Below are 22,285 nucleotides of genomic sequence, written 5' to 3'. Positions count from 1 at the left end.
CGCGAGACCGTGACCTGGCTGAAGTCGGAAGCTTAACCGATTGCGCCACCCAGGCGCCCCCTTTTGACAATACTTTGACAACAATTCTTTGACGCATCTTGCATTCCACTTCCTTGACAAAATCTTCTAATATTCAGCCTCATTTAGCAAGGGCTTCACCATTTAGAACTGTTTTCTCCTGTACAACTAGTGTCAACATTTTGAATCTCCCTCCTTTCAATACTATTTCAAGGATTAGGAAAAATTTTGTTTCCATTCCTTCATTCTGCATTTTGCTAGATATAATGTACATATTAAAATAATTGTTGATTTATTGACAATACTCCCCGCCACATTTTGTTACTTTACATTGGCACGCAACACCATATAATTTCTATATAATGATCTTGCTTTCATGTTGTCTTCTGGCCATTTTTTTTTTTTAAAGAAAGTCATCTCAATCTATGGGTTATAAAACTGTTAAGAGTAGAAATGGATTTATATATGGAAAGTCACTGGAATGTAGCAGGAAAAGCACTAAACTGGGAGTAAGAAGAGTCAGGTCTGAATTCTGTCACTTGAATGGTTTGCTAGAAAGTTCTATTACCATCGTTTCTCTCTGTGAAATAAAAACAAAATCCTCAAGAGTGTTGTGAGAATTAAATGAGATACTATGAGTAAAAACATTCTGCAAATTTTAATATGCTATACAACATAAGGTCTTTATTCTTATGTCTTCAAAATTATTTTGTGGATAGGACATGCTGTGCATTGAGCAGACAGTCAGGAAAGTCTCCCTGGGAGTCTTGGGTCAGGTAGGTGGGTCACATTTCTTCCAGTTTTTAAAGCAATAGCTGCAAAAACCTATTCCTTAGCTTTTTTGTGTTTGTCTTTAGGATACAAATTATTACAGTCCCGAGCAATTTTTGGCAAAGCGTTTTCCAGCGTTTTTCATCTGCTTACCAAATATGACCTCTTGCAGTCCTATTCCTTGCTTTATCAACTCACCCATGAAATTTGCCTTGTCAATTCTGTCTTCCATCTCACCGAGGAAGCTGTCACACTTGGAGCAGCCTTTATCCTCAACCTTGCCTGCACCGCTTTCCCGTGGGCTCCTCTTCCCCTCTGCTGGCTGCCAAGGAGAAGCACATTTATTGGCACGGCCCCCAAGCAGATGCCTGCCTGCTTCCCTTCCCCCTTTCTCTTGCAGCCAAAGCATCACCTGCCAAGGGCTGGTGGTTGCTGCCCCCGCTGTCCACTGCCTCACACTGCTGAGGCTCCGAGTCCTTTTTGGCAGCCTCTTCTGAAGTTCCCCTGCCCGCAGCTCTCCTGTGCTGCTTGCCAGCAGCCTCCTCCTCTTGCCTGCAGCTCTCCTCGCTCCCGCCAGCCTCTCCCCCGCTCGGTCTGCGCGCAGCCTCTTCCTCCCGCCCTTGCCAGCTGCTTTACTCGCCTTTCCTCAGGCTGCTCCCCCTCCTTTCTTCCCCAGCCCTTACCCTCGCTCTCGCAGCGAGGTTTCTTTCCAGCGCCCCCGCCCTCCCTAGCCGATGTTTTGTTAACACGCGGGACCACCTCTTCTGGGTCGCAGTGTGTACGTACGTCCACTGGACAGAACATTTTCGGAAAGTGAACATTTTCTTCCCGCTTCTGTAATTCGACTTGACACCGAACCCCAAATCCCGTGCCTACTCTCTGAGCCGGGAAAGGCGGGGTGTTGTGACGGTAGAAGAGAGTCGGGGAAACAACAGGCCACAGGCTCGGTCGGTGGACCCCAACAAAGTTTTGGAGGCTCGGTACTTGTTATCTCAGGCTGCCCAAACTTGACCAGCCCGGCAACCTACGCGAGCGCCCAAACGGCGCACAGCAACTCGGGCGCTCCCTCTGATTCCCCGCGCCCTCCGACCTTCCAGGGACGCTTGATTGGCTAGGCGGGCTGCCCTCCGGGATCCGGCCTGGGCCACTCCCCAGCCCAAGCCGGGGTCCGCAGCCTGAGCCCCACCCAGTCTCCGGGCGGGGAGGGGCGCACTTGTTTCTCGATGCTCGCGAGGGGGTGGGCGAGACGAAAGGATGGAACCGCCCAGGTTCCCGGGTTCCCGTCTCGCAGCTGAGGGGTGGGCGGTATGTTAAGGAACCTCATCCCAATCCAGGGCCCTTCTAGAGGTCTGGCTACTTCCAGTGCGCGGTACAGTAGCTGTTCCCCTTTACAAGCCGTCTCCTTTAAGAAGAAGAGGGCGCGCACGCTCGCGAGTGTGTGTGTGTGTGTGTGCGTGTGTAGTTGTGTGTGTGCTCATGTGCAGATATGTGTGCGCGCGCGCTGATGTGTGTGTATGTGTGTGTGTGCGTGTGCGCGCGCGCGCTGAGGGCCCGAGAGTCAGGCAGACCCCGGGAAGGAGGAGTTATGTAGATTACGGATGAACATTCTGGAGGGGAGTGAGGAGAGGAGGGAAGGAGAAGCAGAGGCGAGAAGCGAGGAGCGGCGGAGGCCCTTCCCGCAGAAGCAGGAGGCGGCAGCGGCGGCGGCGGAGTGGGCGGTGGAGGAGGTGGAGGAGGAGGAGGAGGACGCACGGGCTGGAGGAGGCGGCGGCGGCGGCGGCAGCGGCGGCGGCGGCTGCTGCTGCGGCTGCGACTCGGCGCTTTGAGCCGGAACCGCCGGTGAACTTGGGCGCCACGTTCCCGGTGACGGGCCCCCGAGGATGGTGAATGCAGGCAGCTGCTGACCCTGCCTCCGCCGCCGCTTCTCGGGGGCTGCCGTGTGCTGGGCCCTCAGTCTCCTCCCCTTGCCGGGCTGTGGGTGAACCTGCAAGCTCCTTACCCACCCGGAGGACTTTTTTTTGAAAGGAGACCAGGGAGGGAGGGAGAGGGAGAGAGGGAGAAAACGAAGGGGAGCTCGTCCATCCACTGAAGCACAGTTCACTATGATCTTACTCACATTCAGCACTGGAAGACGGTTGGATTTCGTGCATCATTCGGGGGTATTTTTCTTGCAAACCTTGCTTTGGATTTTATGTGCTACCGTCTGCGGAACGGAGCAGTATTTCAATGTGGAGGTAAGAGTATGAGAGCCTTCTTCCTTCCCCCTTGCCTGAGCTGCTCCCTGAAACATTTCGTTCACTCCTGGGATCCTGGTAGCTCCGAGCAGCCAAGGTCTCAACACATTGTTTCCCTTGTAGCCGCCGAGACCCTGGTTGAGTTTCCCTGTGTCTTAGGTGATGGATGCGCGCGAGACTGAGAATCCGTTATCCCCAGCAGCACAAAGCACGATGCTGCGCGCTCGGAGATACATTTGTAGCCGGTCCATGCTTGTCACCCAGGGAAAAGGCGAAGTCCTACATATAGCAAACGTGTAAAGCAGTTTGAGTTTGTGAGGAAAAAACTGTTCAGGAAATACAGAATTCATTGCTTGGCATCATGTGCTGTCTTGGTATTGTTCCTGAAATCTTTCTCCCCGTGTTCTGTGCCTAACAAAGGAGGTTAAAATCAAAGAATCTGGAGGAGAGCGTGGGAATACTTGATATGTTTAATAACATTACTTTGTGATAAAACACTTGACTAGACAGAGTCTTTTTCTCATTTAGACATAACTCAATACACTGTAACTAGATCTGGCTACACAGAGGACGTGAAATCCATCTCTTTTAAAGTGTCTTCTCTTCCCCTCCCCCCGCCAATTGAAAATAAACGTGGCCCAATGTAATAGTTCTGAGGTGTGTTTTTAATTTGATTTCACACTCTCATGGCAAAACCGAGAGGTTTTAGTCTGTCATTTGCTTTACTTTGATAGTTTTGGGAACAGACAGACATAAAGCAGAAGGGAACTTGAGGATAAGGACTTGTCAGACCTCTGCCAAAGTACTCTTCCTGTCATCAACTCAGCACTAAAGCCAGTAATGTGCAGTAAATCAATGGAAATGTGTATACGCCTGGGCTCTAACTCCAGTTTATAACATACACGGTGGAATACAAAGACAGGAAGAAGGTTTTAGTAAAATAGATTCCTTTTGATTAGGTCTTCTGTCTTCTGACATCTCAAAAGAATTACGATTAAGTCTCTGAAGAATAATGTGATTTTTAAAATATTGTTGATTCTTTAAAGCTTACTGTCATTTTGTTGGGAGGGTGTGTTTACACAATAGCAGGACCTGTTGCACAGCATTTGAACATGTTTCGTGTAACAGATTTATATACAAAGTGTGCATAATAAATGCCATGTGTGAGGCCATATTCTGAATATAACCCTGTGTTTATACAAACTGTTCCTAGGACTCCATGTAATAAGTCATGGTGGGTAGAGAAAGTATTTGGAAAAGTAAGAACCATTATCAAGAGTTGAAGAAGTTTACAGATGTTATGTATGGTTATATTACACAGAAACCCCAGTTTGAAAACCAAAACTGTTTAACCTTTTGAAAAATACAACTTTGTTTTTCTGAATAAAAAGAGAGATGCAAAGGGGCTGAAAGTCCAGACTTTCTCTCGATTGCAAATTTGAACTTTTAGAATTATATGGCACAGATCGATTTTTCTATGTAACACTGAAATCAAGAGATAATTTAATGTTGAAATGAAGGAGTAATTAGTTCATAGACTGAAGGAATGAAAGTGGCAAGCTCTTATATATGTTATAAACAGAAGGGCCCGTTGCTTCAGTTTGGTGGTGATGGTGGTAAGGTGGGGCTTGGGGGAGGTGGGCGAAAGTAAGTGCTTGGTTTTATTTTGCTCACTGTGGAGTAGAAGGGAGAGTCTGGATTGATGGCTACTTGCTTTGGCAAAGTCTTGGATTTGCTTTCAGACATTGTTGGGATACCATCAGTGTTTGGGTGGTTATTAGGTTTCCTTGTTGAGGCTACGCATAAATTCTATTGTATTTCTTTATAGTTTGAATCCCTTAGGCAGTTCAATCAGATATTATGCAAGAAAAGTTAATTTTACTAAAAAAGTATTTCATTTTAATTTTTCGTGATCTTTTCAAGATATATGTGAAAAATGGTTCATGGAAAAAAGAGTTATTTCCCCCATTTTTAGAGTATTTAAGTTATTTCATCCATGCTTATTACACCATGCAAATATTTATGAATGACAAGAGGCTGGTGCCATCTGAGACTTTAAAAGCCTTATTTGATACATAGGAAATTTTCTGATGAAAATTAGATTAGATTATGCTTCATAGTTTGTATTATTTCCAGTTAGTTTTTTAAGCACTGAGCATATTCTTAGTTGGGTTTATATACTTCCTTATGTGTAATGATAGCCATTATTTTTCTTTTTTAATCCTAAGAGTAGCTGCTAGTTATTTCCACATACTGTAAAGAACATGGGAAGACTGGATATTTTCTGACATGAATTTCTGCCTGATTCACCTTTATTAGATATTTCTTTTTGGTGGAAGCTCTAATAGGGAGACGAGTCAGTCACATCTTCTCTAGAAAAGCACTGATTGTGTTCTTCATTCTTGGTTGCAAAACAAACACTGGAAATGCTTTATTTGATTGATTCTCAAGGACAGTCTTAAAATAAACAGTAATGGTATCAATCATGCATGAAGCTCATATGATCATAAATTTTTTTCCTAGCAAGCACACCAAGTTATTATAGTTGGAACGAAGCTTCTGAGAGATGCTTTTTATGCTGACAGCTGAAATTACAATGCTTTATTCCTCACTGAACTTCACAATTGATGGGAACACTGTACTTTTTATCCCTATACTTTATGGTTTAAAAACATATTTTCCCCTGGAGGTGTGGGGACTGAGTAGAAATATTCATGTTAACTCTTTCCTGCTTATTTGTAAGATTATAAGCATTTGGGATTTTCAGTGATCAGAGCAGGAGATATTTCTTAATATGCTGGTGGAAGCCTGTGACATAGAAAGACTGTATTTTGTTTATTTGTTTTTGTTTTTAAGAAGCAAAAGGAACATCTCAATAGCTAAGAAAGGGTCAGACACTACCAGAAGTAGTGTATGGAAGAGATTCAATTCATCCATCTCCTTATATATTTTGGGTAGAACATTTTTTTTATGCCAGATTTTCAGTGTTTATTTGTTTAAAGATTTTTGTACACTGTTGGACCCATTTTGGGGGTTGTGGGCCTTACAGTGTGTAAGTCATTACCACAATTCAAAAGAAGTATATTGCTAATGTTAACTAAAAGTCAAAGACTCCAATCATTGGACAGCAGTCTCAATCAGAGGTGTTCATTGGTCACATGAAGCTACACTGTTAACAAAGAATTAGGATTGAAACTCTGTGCTCTAAAAAATCACATTGTCTCTAAAATAATGTTCTTATGGGTAATATCATGATCCTGAGGCTCTTTATTTTTTAACTTTTGTGGGATTTTTTGTACTCTGCAAGCATTTTTGTTATGAAATTTGAGATAGTATATAGTTCATGAGAGTAATAACTTTCATCATCAACTTTGTCAATGTTAAATATATTAGCAACATATTGTTTATTGTTTTTTAAACATTCACACACATTTCTAATGCGGAAAATTATTTTAAGCCAATTGAGTGGTAAAATAAAGATGTGATACTCTGAAAGATGCACATATCAAAGCATAAGAAGTTGATTACTTTCTTGTGGCAAATATAAAACAAAAATTGATCTTATTGTCCTAATTAATGAAAGAAGAGAGATTCTATATTTTTTAAATAAGATATTTTATGGCGAGTACTGTGAATCATGAGTGTAACCATTTCCTACATTCTTCCTACAGTATGTTTCTTTAACTGATTTAGTATTTATTCACCCTTATCAGGTTTATCTGAATCTAGTTGAAAGGTCAGAATTTACTTGGAGTAGCTCTGTACTACATCTAAACTTGGCAGTAATTGGTGATGAGGCATTTCAGAGATTAAAGATATATTTTATAGATTTTAAAATGTCATATATTGGGGTTACTTTTTTCATATATCTTGCATTCTACTTGTTTAAACAATGTGCATTATTTCATTTCCTCATGGAAGGTGATTTGCTCATGCTGTGATCTGGTCAGCCCCCTTGAATAAGAGACTGTTCTGATTACATCCCATAATTCCCCCTGTAGTATTTTTTACTGGGCAAGAACAGAGGCTGTGTGACTGATTCATAAAGGTTTTTTATCTATTGCAAGATTCAAGCTTTCCAAGACAAAGTAGGAATGCTGGCTGTTCAGAATGCTCATAAGGACCAAAAACTATGACCAGGAGATCAGAAGACAACTTCTCCTGTGTGTCCTACCTTATGCTTTTCTCTGTTCACAGTTATCTGGTCAAGTTCCCCAGATCTAGGGTTATTCATTGAACCCTTACAGATGAGTGTGTGCTAGCCAGGTAGGATGTCTCTTACTATTCCCCTGAGAAGTCCACAGAGAACAACTTTCCAAGTCCATCGTTCTCTATACACTTGGGTTTCCTCTTTCAGTATCTTCTTTGCCATCAAGTAAGGATAGAGTTGGGTTCAATAACAGCTTTTTAAATCTCTGGAGTCAAGTTAAAAGTGGCAGATTTAAAGTTTTTACTTTTTCTTATTCATGCTATTTCAGGTTATGAACATAAAATTTTAATGTACTTATTCAGTGGTATAATTCTTTTCTCTGAAGTTGGATTAATCAATTATTTTATGTAAATGTATTTCACTGCCTGACCTATCCCAACCACTCCAAGTGTACCTGTTCAGAATATTTGGTAAATGACCATTTGGAATTATTTCAAGCCCCCCCCCCCCCAAAAAAAAAAAAGCCATGGGGCATTTGAATGAATTAGTTAAATTTGTTCAAGGTTAAAAGAAAAAAGATTTCTTTAGCTCCTTCAGGAAGGAACTTTCTGACCCTTCAGCATGTATATTCAAATTGAGAAACTCATTTTTTATGTTACTTTCTGTCACAGTTTATTTTAAATATCTGTGAGTATAATTATAGCCATGAAGTTGTTCTTTATTTTGGAGTAGTGTAATGATTAAGATCACATACTCTGGCACCAGATTGCTAGATTGTAATCCCGGCTCTTTTACTTAATAATAAGTTAATTATTAAGTTAATAATGGACTAATTCATTAATCTCCGAGCCTCACTGTACATATCTGTAAAATGGGGATACTCATAGAGTTGTTTTGATGATTAAATGAATATATGTAGATCATATTAGATCTGATGGATAGATGGGAACATGCCTTCACATGGTGCAACACTTAATACTTTTCAGATATCATTATGAGTAGTAAAAAAAAAAAGGATGCTGATTCAAGGGTAAATTGTCATGGTAGCATCTAATTACATAAAAGTCTGTCAGGTTAAGACATATTAGTTGGTCCACGAAAATTTTATTTTAATACCTTTTTCATTTTTAAAAAGTATAATATACTGAATATCAACCACTAACATCAGTACATTTTCTTCCCGTGGGTTTTTCTTAGACAGTTTAGTTCAGGAATATGATTTGCACATTTTGTCTTGTCATCTGTTACTATCATAGAATGTCAAGTTCAGCTCACACCTTCTTTTATAAAACTAAGTTTACAGAAATCTGTTCATCTTTTCTAATACCATGGAAAATAAATAGGCCTTATGATTCAGTGGGCCTGTTTATTTTAATTGGCTCAAGGCCGGTGTGCTTCCTATCTGCAGTAGGTGGGATTCAATATATAACTTAGGCCAGGTTTTTGTTATACCCCAAATCCAGAACATAAAAGTCTTTTTTTTTTTTTAATTAATAGAGGAAGGGAGGGGGGAAGAAAAAAACTATTAAAGGGCCAGAAAAAGATACTAAAGTATTTTTGGGGTGCCTGAGTGGCTTAGTCAGATAAGGATACTACTTTGCCTCAGGTCATGATCTCACTGGTTCATGAGTTCAAACCCCATCGCCTCAGGCTTTGCTGTCAGCTGGAGCCTACTTCAGATCCTATTTCCCTTTCTCTGTCCCTCCCCCACTTGTGTTCTCTCTCAAACATAAATAAACACTTAAAAAAATGGTTTCTATAACGACAAAGACATTTTTTTAAAAAGCAACAATCTTGCCCTTCTAACACTGGGAATAGAAAGTAGCTGGCAATGTAATGAAGCCCTAGGACAGAGAGGTCAAGGGATGTCTGCTTTAACTTTGGTTCTTGTACTAACACAGCTTTGATCTTGGACAAGTCATTTCTTTAACGCCGTCATCTGCAAATACAAAAGTTGAACTAAACTATCACTAAAGACATTTCCGTGAGTTTTGAAATCCTACTGTGTTTAGCCTCCAAGCTTTAATTTATATAGACGAAGGAGGAAAATTGTACATATTTACTGTGTAAATTTGTGGGCAATTAGATCCCAAAGGTAGTATTGAGATTTTTTTTTTTCCTGAAGTAGATATCATGAAAACATGCAGAATGTGCAACTTAATTCTAACATTTGTTATCATCTGTAGTGACACAGGGTGTTCCATTTTGAAAATAATCCTAGCCTTCTGCTGAGTAATAAAAACACTGGCAGCAGTAGCAAATTATATGTAATTTCAAAATCAATTTTTGGCCAAGGTAGCATACTTTAAAATTTTAATATTAAAAACGTGGCTTGATGTTATTTCGAAAAATATGTATCATCTGTAAGTTGGCACTTCAGTCTTAAAAAGGCAATTTGAAATAAGATAAAGATTTGGTTTTTGAGGGGGGGAGACGGTCTCATATTTCAAATCTATTATCTATAAAAAATATACACATATTTTGTAGGGAAATGAAGTCTTATACCATATATACTTTCTACCCTTTGTGGAAAATAATTTTGGCACATGGCTCTTGGAGGGTTATTTTTATTCTTCATAATACTTTTGATTTTGAATGTGGAAAATCAGATTCCATTTGTTTTATAAAATATACAGCTTATGTGAACAGCAAAAATATTCCACACTAAAAGGATAAAATACTAAGTAATAGTGTGTGTGATACCAATTTTTCATTTGCTTTCTTTTTCTTTTTCATGGGAAATTTATTTATAGATTTTGAGGTTCATAAAACCATATTTGATTATTGCTTCCTGTCGTTTAGCACTCTGAGTGGATGTTTTTTGTCTTAGTGTTTCACCACAGTCGTTTGGCATCGTGCATCCTTGGGTTTGGATTAGTGGAATATCTTGATGAGCCTCTTAACAGAAGTTTAGCCAACAGAATAAGAAAAATCCCACTGTGGCCCCCTGACCTTTGATTAAATGTGATCTGTGGGTGTAGTATAGAAAAGGAGGCTAGAGGGAGCTATTGAGCTGCTTAAAGACTCCAATGGAGTAGAAGAATTTGGTTTAAAATCACGGACACTAGGTACAGTCACATGCCTTCAAATGAATCATAGCCAATCAGAGAAAGTTGCAAGAAATCAATGAACACATGGCTTATGATTTAAGATGTGAGGTAGCTATATTGAGAGCCTCTTGGCACCAATGATTACATATTTGATGAACTAAGAAGGAAATTAGCACTTTTCTGGGAGGCCAGGAGTTTTGGGCATGACAGCATGACAATGAATGTTATAATGCAGGACTGCTTTATATATCCCTTGCTTTTAGGTGTAGAGTAGATCAGAAACTATACATTATAGTGACTGCAGGTGCTTTTGGTATTTTCATTTTAACTAAAATGACTAGTGAAATAATTCTAGTCTTACAGATGGGAGGTGGGGTAAATTTAATTTGATCGTGCCTTTTTGGTTATATGTAGCAAAAATCCAATTTTAAAAGCTTGTGAGACTAAAGTTATCTTATTTTTTAATGTTTACCATGGGGACTTGTTGAATACTTGTTTTTCCATGGAAATGGATTTCAAAATATAGGTTTTACCCATTATTTTTAAATTATTTTTTATTTTATTTTTATTAAAAATTTTAATGTTTATTTATTTTTGAGAGAGACAGGGAGACCAAGTGCAAGCAGAGGAGGGGCAGAAAGAGAGGGAGACACAGAATCCGAAACAGGCTCCAGGCTCCCAGCTGTCAGCACAGAGCCCAACATGGGGCTCAAACTCATAGACCTTGAGATCATGACCTGAGCCAAAGTTGGATGCTTGACTCGCTGAGCCACCCAGTCACCCCTACCTATTATTCTTTTTTAAATTATGTATGAAATGAGCCACAAAAGTGTGAAGCTGTTTTCTCTTTAAATAGGGACCTCAGATGTGTTTTCAGTTGAGCAGATTATAATACGACCTTTGGTGGATGGAGGCAGTCACTAATGTATGGGGCAAAGCACCCTTTAATTAAGATATTATAACTTCCTCACAAGTATCATTCAGATTTTTAAAAAGTTTTTTAATCTGGTCAGTTACATGAAACCTAGATAAATGAAGTAAGCCATGGCCTCACAGATAGTCTCAGGAGAAATAGTCCTTAGAGTGATGTATTGAAATGACCAAATAAACTACTCACTGGAATGGAATTTTGCAGTATTTGTTTTAGTCATGCTTAAGTTAAGGGGAAATAAACTGCCCCTTTTTAAGGGAAGCTGGATACTTTTATAAACTTTATTTCATGTCCCCAAATTGCACACACCTGAGGTGATGTCAGTGGCATGCAGGCATGAGCCTCTGCAGAGGCTGATGCAGAGTCAAACTCTGAGTGGTGTCAGTGGAGGCATTTTTTCCATGGGAACTTTCACAGTTGAACTCTACCATGTGTTAATAGTTTGTCATTGTTTATAGTGATTAGATACTTGAATTTGTTTGGGGTTTTTAATAGCTGTGCATTCATCCCCTCTTTACACAAGTGCTACGCAGTCACTCCTCTTGGTCCTACTTGTTTCTTCTAGTTTAGCATCTTGAAGGACTTCATACTTTAATTTAAAAAAATTTTTTTTTTGTAATGTTTGTTTATTTTGAGAGAGAGAGAGAGAGAGAGAGCGAGCATAAGCAGGGGAGGGGCAGAGAGAGAGGGAGACACAGAACCTGAAGCAGGCTCCAGGCTCTGAGCCATCAGCACAGAGCCCAGTGCAGGGCTGGAACTCATGAACCACGAGACCATGACCTGAGGCAAAGTTGGAGGCTCAACGGACTGAGTCACCCAGGCGCCCCATTTTTTTAATGTTTATTTTTGAGAGAGACAAACAGAATTCAAGTGGGGGAGGGGCAGGGAGAGGGGGAGACCCAGAATCTGAAGAAGGCTGCAGGCTCTGAGCTGTCAGCACAGAGCCCAGTGCAGGGCTGGAACTCACGAACCATGATATCATGACCTGAGCTGAAGTTGGACGCTTAACCCACTGAGCCACCCAGGTGCCCCTATATTTTAGTTTTATTGCAGGAGACCAGGCTTGAAAATTGGGTAAAATTTCATGGAAAGCCACATTTGCACCCCTCTTTCATTGTGAATAAGGAAGAACAGATTCAAATATCTTCCAGAGTCAAATATATATTCCGTGATTTGTATGAAATTAAGAACAAATTAAGAAAACTTCCTCCCAGTTACCGATAAAACATTTTTGGATTTTTTATGTTTTAATGTTAAGATTTTTTTAAATTTTTATTTATATTTTGAAAGAGAGATCGACAGAGTATGAACAGGGGAGGGGGAGGGAGAGAGAGAGGAAGACACAGAATCTGAAGCAGGCTCCAGGCTCCGAGCTGTCAGCACAGAGCCCGACACGGGGCTCAAACCCATGAACTGTGAGATCATGACCTGAGCCAAAGTCAGAGGCTCAACTGACTGAGCCACCCAGGCACCCCTGGGTGTTTTAATATTATTAAGAGCTCTACTCATATAACTTACTGATTTGCTCCTGCGTGTGGATTGAGTGAAATTGTTTGTTCCATGAGTGACTCAAGCAAATTACTTAACCAGTCTTTGCCTTATTTTGACCATTCATAAAGCTGATTTGTGATCTTTAGTGTTTGCCTATACCACAGATTTTGTAATGACAACATTGAGAAAATGTCAAGCAATCTTCTTCAATAAGAATAGGGTGTATCTCAGTGTCTTCATCCCCACCCATGTCTGGAGTTTAGAAACAATTATGTGCTGGCATTATATTCTAATTAGACAAGGTCCAAATAGCCAATAAAACAAATATACATAGAGTTGATTTTATTGAATACCTTATTTTAATGATAAAAAATGTTAGCACTGGCTAAAGATTTGCTGAGCACCTGATTGTGTTCTAAGTGCTTCATATATATTAACTCATTTAAATTTCATTACAATCTTGTGAGTAAACACTGCCATTTCTCTTTCACAAATGAGAAATCTGAGACACCAAGATGTTGAGGAACTTGCCAAGGCCAGGTAGCTCTGAATCTCCTGGAGTAGCCCAGAATCAAAGTAGGCAAGCTGGCTGCAGGAGCCCAGCCTCTCAACTAAGTAGATATATATAGGCAAATATGAATTTCCAATTTCCCAAGAAGACAGTATGGTCCAGTTCCATTGTTCACATCTTTTGTATTTACTACTCAAAAGAGATAATCAATACAAAATGAAAGTGCTAGGTCTACCCTAGGCAGAATCTTGCCTAGAGTGAAAACTGAATAGGTTGCTGTTGATTTGATTTGTTGATTCAAGATTCAGTATATTGGTGCTCAGTGGTTTTACTCTTGAATGCTCTTTATGAATTTTAACTCATTAGAAAGTTGGTGACCTATGTTTACTTACAAACAATATTAAATGTGGCATAATCTTGGGGCCCCTGGGTGGTTCACTCAGTTGAGCATCCGATTCTTGATTTTGGCTCAGGTCATGATCCCAGGGTTATGGGATCAAGCCCTGCATTGGGCTCTGTGTTGTGTGTGGAGCCTGGTTAAGATTCTCATTCTCTCTTTCTCTTTCTTCTGCCCCTCTTCCCTGGTGGAGCGCTTTGTCTCTAAAGAAAATAAAAATAAAAAATAAGTGTGGCATAACCTTAAATTACATATAAAAGTAATCATATTTCGTTCCTTAACTATTTGCCATGTTGCAGTTAACGTTAAATGTGATTTTCAAAAGTTTTAGGAAGATTTGATTGTATTCCAAGATGAAAAGAATAGAACATTGTAGAAAATGTAAAGGAAAGCCTATGTCAGGTCTGTGTTCTATTTTCCTGCAGGAGAAGGATGTTTATGTAAACAGCTACTGAATGGCATGTTCTAGGAGTTTTGGACTTTGTTATTTTTATATGTTGCATCAGTTGAGTAGAAGCTATAAGGAAACCAATTTATTTTATTATTTCTAATATATTTAGTTGTAATATAAATGAAACCTTTCTCAGAGATAGGTAAATCTGGAGATAGATTGGGTGCTTCAGAAGTTAGTGAGTGCCTCCTCACTGTTTGAGAATAGACTTGATATCTGATCATTGTCTTTGTTGTGGAGGGAATGGAAACTTACAAATTGGTGGTTGATGAAAGACTGAAAAAACATCTTCAGTTCTTACTCTCATTGCTGTGTATAGGTTTCAGGGCTCACTTAGTTCATTGATTAGCCTTTCAAGGAGAACTGTTTCCGAACCCATTTGCAACCCGGTTAGCTGATTTTATAAAATTTCTCAGTGTTAAATATTCATTCAGCTATCTCTCACCTCCCTTAGAGGCAGTATATCATAATGGCTATGTGCAAGAACTTTTGAAGAAATGAGTAGAAAATCTTAGCTGAATCTCTACAAGCACAGTGAACTTGAGTGAGCCAGGTTATTGACCATGTGCCCCAATTTCTTCATGTGTAAAGTAGAGATAATAATACCCAATTCATGGCTTGTTGTAAGATTAAAGAAGTAAAGGATAATGGGGCAAGATAAATACTAGGCTCTTGATTTAGCCTACCTTCCGAAATAACCAAAATCTATGAAAAAATGGCTTTCAAGTCTGTCGACATCAGGTAATGAAGGACAGTCATCCCTGAGAAATGGGAAACAAAGTGAACCCTATAAGTGTCTCATTTTGTCGACTTGAGAGAGCTTCCAGGCAATAGTGCAGGGAAGGCAGAACCCAGGTTAATCAGGCAGACTCTCTGTGTTAAGGAGATGCAGCTGGGGGTATGATGAGACCAAGGTGGTAAGAATGCACAGGTTAGAATCCCAGAGAGGAGAGAACTACACAGAGCAAACACACTGGAGGTCTGCAGAGAGTTCCCTTGAATATTTAGTTGAGAATTAATCTGCTCATTCCTGTGAAGTAACAACTAGGGGTCAGGGAAAGAAATAACCTAAGGGAATCAGAGGGGATGATGTTTGGTGCTCACACGGGGCTGGGAATAGGGCCATTGCCATCAGCCACACTTGAAAACCTCATCATTTATAGGACAATGGGGAGATTACGCACAACTATCCTGCCCCGATAGCGGGAGCAAAGTCCTGGACTGAATACTGCTCTAGTTCTGCCTAAAAAGTCTTAAAAGCAAGACCTGAAAGGATCGAACTGTTTCTAAGTGACTTAATTGCTTCCCACAACAAAGCTCAATAAGATATACAGGAATACAAAAATATGCAGCACCCAGCAGTTTAAAATTCACAATGTCTGGTATTCAATTGAAAAAAAAAATTACCAAGCATGCAAAGAAGCAGAAAAACACCACGCATAATGAGAAGCATCTATCTAAAGTGATCCAAAAGTGACACAGATGTTGGAATTAGCAGATAAGATTATTAAAACCGTTATTACCACTGTATTCTTTGTTCAAAAACTTGAGACATGGAAGATATTAAAAAAGACTCAAATTGAATTTGTAGAGATTGAAACTATAATATGTGACATTAAAGATACACTTGAAATTTATAGCAGATTTGACATTACTGAAAAAAAAAAGTGAGCTTAAAGTCAGCATTACAAGTTATCCAGAGTGAAACATAGGGAGGAAAGAAAATTTATGAAGTGAGTGGCACATAGGATAAAGAGGACAATCTCAGGTGGCCTAATATATGTGTAATTTGAGTCCTTGAACAGGGAGGGGGCAGAAAGACTATTTGGAGATATAATGACTAAAGCTTTCCCTTATTTTCTGGAACATATATAAATTCACGGATCAAAGAGTCTCAGTGAATCCCAAGCACGCACACACACACACACACACGCACAACCACAGAGAAAACTAAAGCAAGGCACACTGTAATCAAATTATTAAAATAAGTGGTAAACATAAAGTTTTCTGAAAAATAAATTTTACAAAAAAACAATAGTAAAAAAAAGACATTGTTTTACATTTTGCCAAGACCTGTGTTATCTGGCTTAACGAAAGACAGCTGGATTTTCACATTCATATCTGTATTTACACTTACGATGCTGTAAATCATGTAGCCTCTGGTCCACTGCAGTGTCAATTGCAAATAAATGACAGTGAAAAGATAAATGACATCATATTAAAATAATTTTGCCCTAGCAGACTCCTGTAAGAGGTTTAGGACCCCCAGAGGTTCCTGGATCAAACTTTGAGAATCATTGTTAGGTAGCTGTTCTGTTTTCTCGGTTTCCTCCTGGGTGTAACCAAGATCCATATACCTTAAGTCTTCATTAAAATGCTTAAGTCTTTCATTTCTTTCCTACCCCTGTTCTTATCCTTTGATACCTAGCCTTCCCTAATTCCCATCTGCACCCCCACCAGAAAAAGAGCCCATTTTGCATTTAAAATAACCTTTTCTACTACTTATTCTTCAAAGTATCTTTCATAATTATAATCACAGAGTTTTTTGTCTTATTTCAAAGTTGCATACTGATGTATGTATGTAAGACAGAAGGCTCACTTTAAAATTATTGTTGAAAATCCATTAAGTAGCTTGTTAATTGCTAAGACTTGGCACATGGACACTCAGAAGACAAGTATCAACTTCTTTTGTTTCTCTATGCCTTTGAGTTTTGGTCTTCCTGTCTCTGAAACCATGTGGGCCAAACTTATATTTACCAGAAGAGAAATTTTGAGGGGACTTGAATTAAATAAGTTTTCTGTTTCCCTGGAGCATATGGTTAAATTTGATATGTTAAACGCAAAAAAAAAAACAAAAAAACAAAAAACAAAAAACCAAAACCTGTTGTACAAGGTTTCTGTGTAATAGATTCATATCTGAGTCTCACAGTAAATTATGACTTTATGATGAGACAGTATATCTCCTATGGTTACCACTATGTTTTATGAGCCTAACACTGCCCTACAGAAAGTATGAAGCTCAGGAGATACGTGCTGAAGGAATGAATATCATCCCCTTTCATAGGTGTTAGTTTCTAGTTTAACTGATATTTTTTGACTGATTTCAATAGTTGTTTTTTGCCTTAACTCGTTTAGCCCTTACTGGCTGAAAATATAACACTTACACCTTATAAATTTGTTTCAGTTACTTTATTAAAAATATTTAGCTTCTAATAATCAAAGGTATGTCTATCTTAATGATCAGTGGTTAACTGGTAAGGAGCTGGGACTTCTAGATTTTTTTCTAGTCATCCCCATTATGTTACATTAGTATATCTGATATAAATAAGTGTTTTCTGTCTTCCTTCACTGATGTAAAATTTATATAAATGTCTATTGGCTTGACATTAAGAAAAAATGGTCACTTTTTTTCAGAGGTAGGTATCAAAACAGCTAGGGAAATAAATAGAAAGGAAAATAACCTTGTTCTACTATAGTAACTTCAGTGTAGTTATTACTATTAATAAATGGCAACTTTCCCAAGACAGTTTCTAGGAAAGAGCAAAAACAATTTTACTTGTATTTCCCTGGACATCTTAAATCATCTCAATCCCTCTTTTAGCTACATGAATGAGAAAAATGTTGATATGTTGTCAACTTTTGCATCCATTAGCATGTAAAACCTTGAGAGTGAACAATCACATAATAATTCGAATTTCTAACTCACATTAAAATTAGACCATGTTTATTGTTCTAACAAGTACAATATTGAAGACCCATGAAGAATTGACTCAAGAGATGTTAAAATTTGATGGATTTTCTCTTGCTGAACACCTACACATTGGAAATTGGCAGGATAAAAACAGGAAAAAGAAGACTTTCTTCAGTCCTTCATTGATACACGTATTGTCTGTCTGGATTACATCTTCCTTAGGAGAGAAAATGTAGCCTTCTGAATATTAAACAGTCCATTATTCACTTCTGCATCTACCAGGAAAAATTAGTCTTCTAGTATAACATCATATGAGGAATTCAAGACTTACTAAGTCTTTTGGTTGGAGATAGCCATCTGCCTAAGGGCTGCAGGTTCCATTCATTTAAAAACTAACATTCTCATTTTTTTTTTCTTCTTGTTGCTTGAATAACTTCCAGAAATTCTGTAGATGGACACACACATACTTCCTTCCCCTCTGCCTTTCTTCCTTTTAATGGATACACATTATTTAAAATGTTCTATACACTTTTGGGGCTCCTGGGTGGCTCAGTTGTTTGCGTGTCCGACTTCGGCTCAGGTCATGATCTCGTGGTTCAAGCTCCGCATCGGGTTCTGTGCTGACAACTCAGAGCCTGGAGCCCACTTCAGTTCTGTGTCTCCCTCTCTCTGTCTTCCCCTCCCCCGCTCACTGTCTCTCTCTGTCTCTCTCTGTCTCTCTCAAAAATAAATAAAAACATTAAATAAAATGTAAAAAAATGTTCTATACATTTTTAACATAGATAGATGCTTTGGAGAATTTTTCATATCCATACATAAAGAACAACTTCATACTTATATAAGTAAGTTATAACTTATGTGGTATTGATTTAACTACAGCATTATCACTGGACCAGTAAGTTATTTTCAAAGTTTTTTATATTATAAACAATAAAACAATATGTTTTCTTAAGCACTTGTGAGTTTATTTAACAAATAACATTTCTGGAAGTGTAATTGCTGTATTAATGCCTATATATTTATTTATAATTTTGGTAAATTCTGACAAATTGCTACCCCCAAGATACTTCAAGTTAATAGTTTTCAACAGTGCTTGAGCATGGCTGATTCCATGCACACCTGCTATTACCTAAGATTTTTTTTCCTAATCTGATGAGCAAAAACTTAATTTTATTCAAATTTAAATGAATATCAATATTTAGCATTTAAAAAATACCTTAATCCACTTATATTTTTTATTGCAAAGATTTCCATTTCCTACCATTCTGTATTTTGTCTTCTCCTTCTTACTGACTTATAACAGTTCTATATGTGTTAAGAAAGTTGACCCATTCTCTGTCCTGTGTGATAATATGAATTTGTTGATACATTTTGATTTTGCTAATTTATTTTTTCAGATTAATTAGTCATTTATATTATGACTTCTAGTTTTGTATCCTGCTTTAAGAAGTATCCAGCATTTTAAAGGTGTTTTTAAAAGCACTCATTTCGGGGACATCTGGGTTGCTCAGTCGGTTAAGCATCTTACTTGGGCTCAAAACGTGATCTCACGGTTTATGGGTTTGAGCCCCGTGTCAGACTCTGCACTGACAGCTCAGAGCCTGGAGCCTGCTTTGGATTCTGTGCCCCCCTCTCTTGTTCTGCCTGTCTCCCTATTGTGCTGTCTCTCAAAAATAAATTTAAAAAAACTTAAATAAATAAAACACTCCTTTGTCTCCTTTTTTTTCCTGTTTAAATCTTTAAGTAAAAGACTTTGATGGCAAGCACAAAAATTGGAATCTAATTCATTTTCTCCAAAACTGGCTAACAGGTGCTTTGGCCCTGTATATTGAGTAATACATCTTTCTTCCATAGCACTTACGTTGTTGAGAACTAATAACTATAAAAAACAATGCTTTAGGACAAATTTGATTTTATCTGATGGATTTGTGGGTGGTCCAGGACACCTTCATTTCACACAGCTAGGCTAGGGCGACTCTGCTGTATATATTGCATGTGGTCTTAGAACCAGAGGAAAAGTGGAACATGTTCCCTTGGTGGTGGTAAAAGCATTGGAGGACAAGCAGCCGCAGCTGATGCCTCTTGACTAGCACGCAGTATCTTCTGACCACATTCTTTCGCCCCAGCATGTTGGTTATACAGCAAGCCCCAGTGTTAAGGGGTTTGGATATACACGTTGCCTCTGATGAGGCCAGCCCAAGGATGTGGATGTAGGAAGAGTGAAAGATTGGGATCGGTAATTCAATCCATGACATCCTCACTGATTTAAAAGCTGCCTTTCTTATATACTAATGTTCACAAGTAATTCAACCTGTTCCTGGATAAAGTTTTCTTCACTGATGTATTCAAATCTTCCCGGGACAATACCAGGCTTATCCCTCTCAGTAGTGTTTTGCAGCTTTCTGTAGATTTGGAGTTAGGTTTTTCCTTTTCTGTTGCTATTTAGAATGGGAACTTCCGGGGTACCTGGGTGACTCAGATAAGTGGCCAAATCTTGATTTCTGCTCAGGTCATGATCCCAGACCTGATCAAGCCCTGCTTCAGGCTCCACACTGATTGTGGAACCTGCTTGGATTCTCTCTCTCTGCCCCTCTACTGCACATGCATATGCACTTGCTCTCTCTCTCTCTCTCTCTTAAAAAAAAAATTAGAATGGGAACTTCCACTCTATTTACCAGGCAATTTTATGTAAAGAAAAATGCTCATTTACTGTGGTGAGCATTTTGTAATGTATATACAGTAATTGTCTCATCACTGTGGGTACACTTGAAAGTACTATGTCAACTCTACTTGAATTTAAAAAATACAACAAACCTTCATGTTTCCTCCCCCCAAAAAGGAAAAGCTGTTGATTTTTATATATTAATTACCAAATACCTTGTTAAATCATCATACTGTATCATATAATCCTTCTGTATATCCTCTTGAATAGTCTGGACACAAGGTTGTATTATTTATACTTAAAGATAATTTTACTTCCTGTTTTTGTCTCTGATTCATTCTTTTGGATAATTGTACTGACTAGTTCATCTAGAGCAGTATTAAGCCATTATCATGACACTAGGCACATTGTCTTTATTCTGACTTTAGGAAATAGGAAATAAATACCTATTTGTTTTCAACTGTCAGTTAACCTCAAAAATATTTAAAATCCTAGTTATTTTATCCAGGACAATTAACTCTGGAATCTTTGTATATTACCTTTAAATTAACGATTGATGGTGAGGACACAGCATGACCAAAATGGCAAGATATTGAAATTCGGTATCCACATTTTCTATTTTTCCTCAATTTTAATGTGGTTTTTGTTTTATTTCCTTGTAGTTTCCTTGAAAGTTTCCTTAAATTTTGCAGCTCTGACTTAGTAGTCCTATTATTTCCATGAATATCACAGTGGTGAGTGGACAAAATTGTTTTGTGAATGAAACAACGAACGGATTGGTTAATTTTGCGATAGAATTTGGACATTTTATTCAAGACTTTTATTCAGTACTCCTGGTTTCATGCAACAGAAAGCCAGTTTGAACCACCTTGCCCAATAAAGGAGGTTTAATGGAAAATACTAACGTAATTTACAGATTGCAGGGAAGGGCTGACCCAGCAAGCCTGGGACAGTTGCAAATATCTTAAAGCTGAGACCTTTGCAGAACTTTCTGTCTGACCCTCACGCTTGCTACTCTTTGTTGTTTGGCTTCATTCTCTTGCTGCAGATTGTCTTTTTCCATGTTGTATGGGTTTCCTGTCACCTGGCAACCGTTTCTCTTTATCACTTTTCTTGGAGAAAATATCTTCCCTCTGCCCATATGCATATACTTCCCTAAAGTATGAGCTCTGCTATGAAAAACCCTAAAGAAAGTTTCTCATTAGCCCAGTTTGGATCATTTGTCTACTCTTGTACTAGAAATACTTTGTGGGACCATGATGGCAGCTATAATCCTATAGTTGGAGTGGGGGAGTAGTAGTTTCCTCAGAAAAGGGAAGGCGTGTTGTATAGAGCTTCAACAATAGATGTCTTAAATAGCTGACTTGATTTATTCTTTTTTTTCTTTTCTATCTCTCCCTTTAATCTATTTTCCCATTCTTTCAGCATTTCCAACTGCCCATGCCCCCACATATGCACAGTTATCTTCCTATGTTTCTCTTCCCCTTTCTTGTCTTTGTCATTATCCCTCCATTTCTCTGAATAAGTTAGTATTAAGGTATGTTTTCTGTTATACGGTTGTTACTTGTGTAGAGACAATTATCATGAGTAAAGTTTCCATGGAAAAGCTGTAAGAAGAGTCACCATGCACAGATGACTGTGTATAACAGAGCACAGGAATTAGCATAAATGTGGCAGAATTTTGAACTAGTGTGACTGAGAAAAACACAAAGTCAGGAGGCTTACTGATGGGCTCAAACAATAAATTTTGGACATCTTCAGTATTTGCTCTCAAGAAATTTTTGTTCCAGAAACTTCTTCAACTAATTTTATCTGAGATGTGACAGCAAACTGCTGAGGCTGTTGCTCTTTGCTACCCCCCTCCCCCCCCATTCTTCTTTTTCCATGTTAGGACCTTAACCATAATTTCGATCAGTGCTTTTTTAGAT

General features: G+C 38.7%; 1 protein-coding gene across 1 annotated transcript in view; it reads left to right on the top strand.

Moving 5' to 3' along the window:
- Positions 1 to 2,591: 2,591 nt before the first annotated feature.
- MMP16 (matrix metallopeptidase 16) overlaps positions 2,592 to 22,285 on the top strand; it is a 305,212-nt gene continuing 285,518 nt past the window's right edge. The window contains exon 1 of the mRNA XM_047842792.1: positions 2,592 to 3,023. Within this exon, the coding sequence (XP_047698748.1) occupies positions 2,892 to 3,023 (132 nt within the window). The 5' untranslated portion in view covers positions 2,592 to 2,891. The remainder of the gene's footprint in view (positions 3,024 to 22,285) is intronic.

The sequence above is a fragment of the Prionailurus viverrinus genome, chromosome F2 (genome assembly GCF_022837055.1).
Source record: "Prionailurus viverrinus isolate Anna chromosome F2, UM_Priviv_1.0, whole genome shotgun sequence".
Classification (NCBI taxonomy): Eukaryota; Metazoa; Chordata; class Mammalia; order Carnivora; family Felidae; genus Prionailurus; species Prionailurus viverrinus.
Note: the sequence above shows the minus strand (reverse complement) of the source record. Positions and strands in the feature narration are given on the sequence as shown.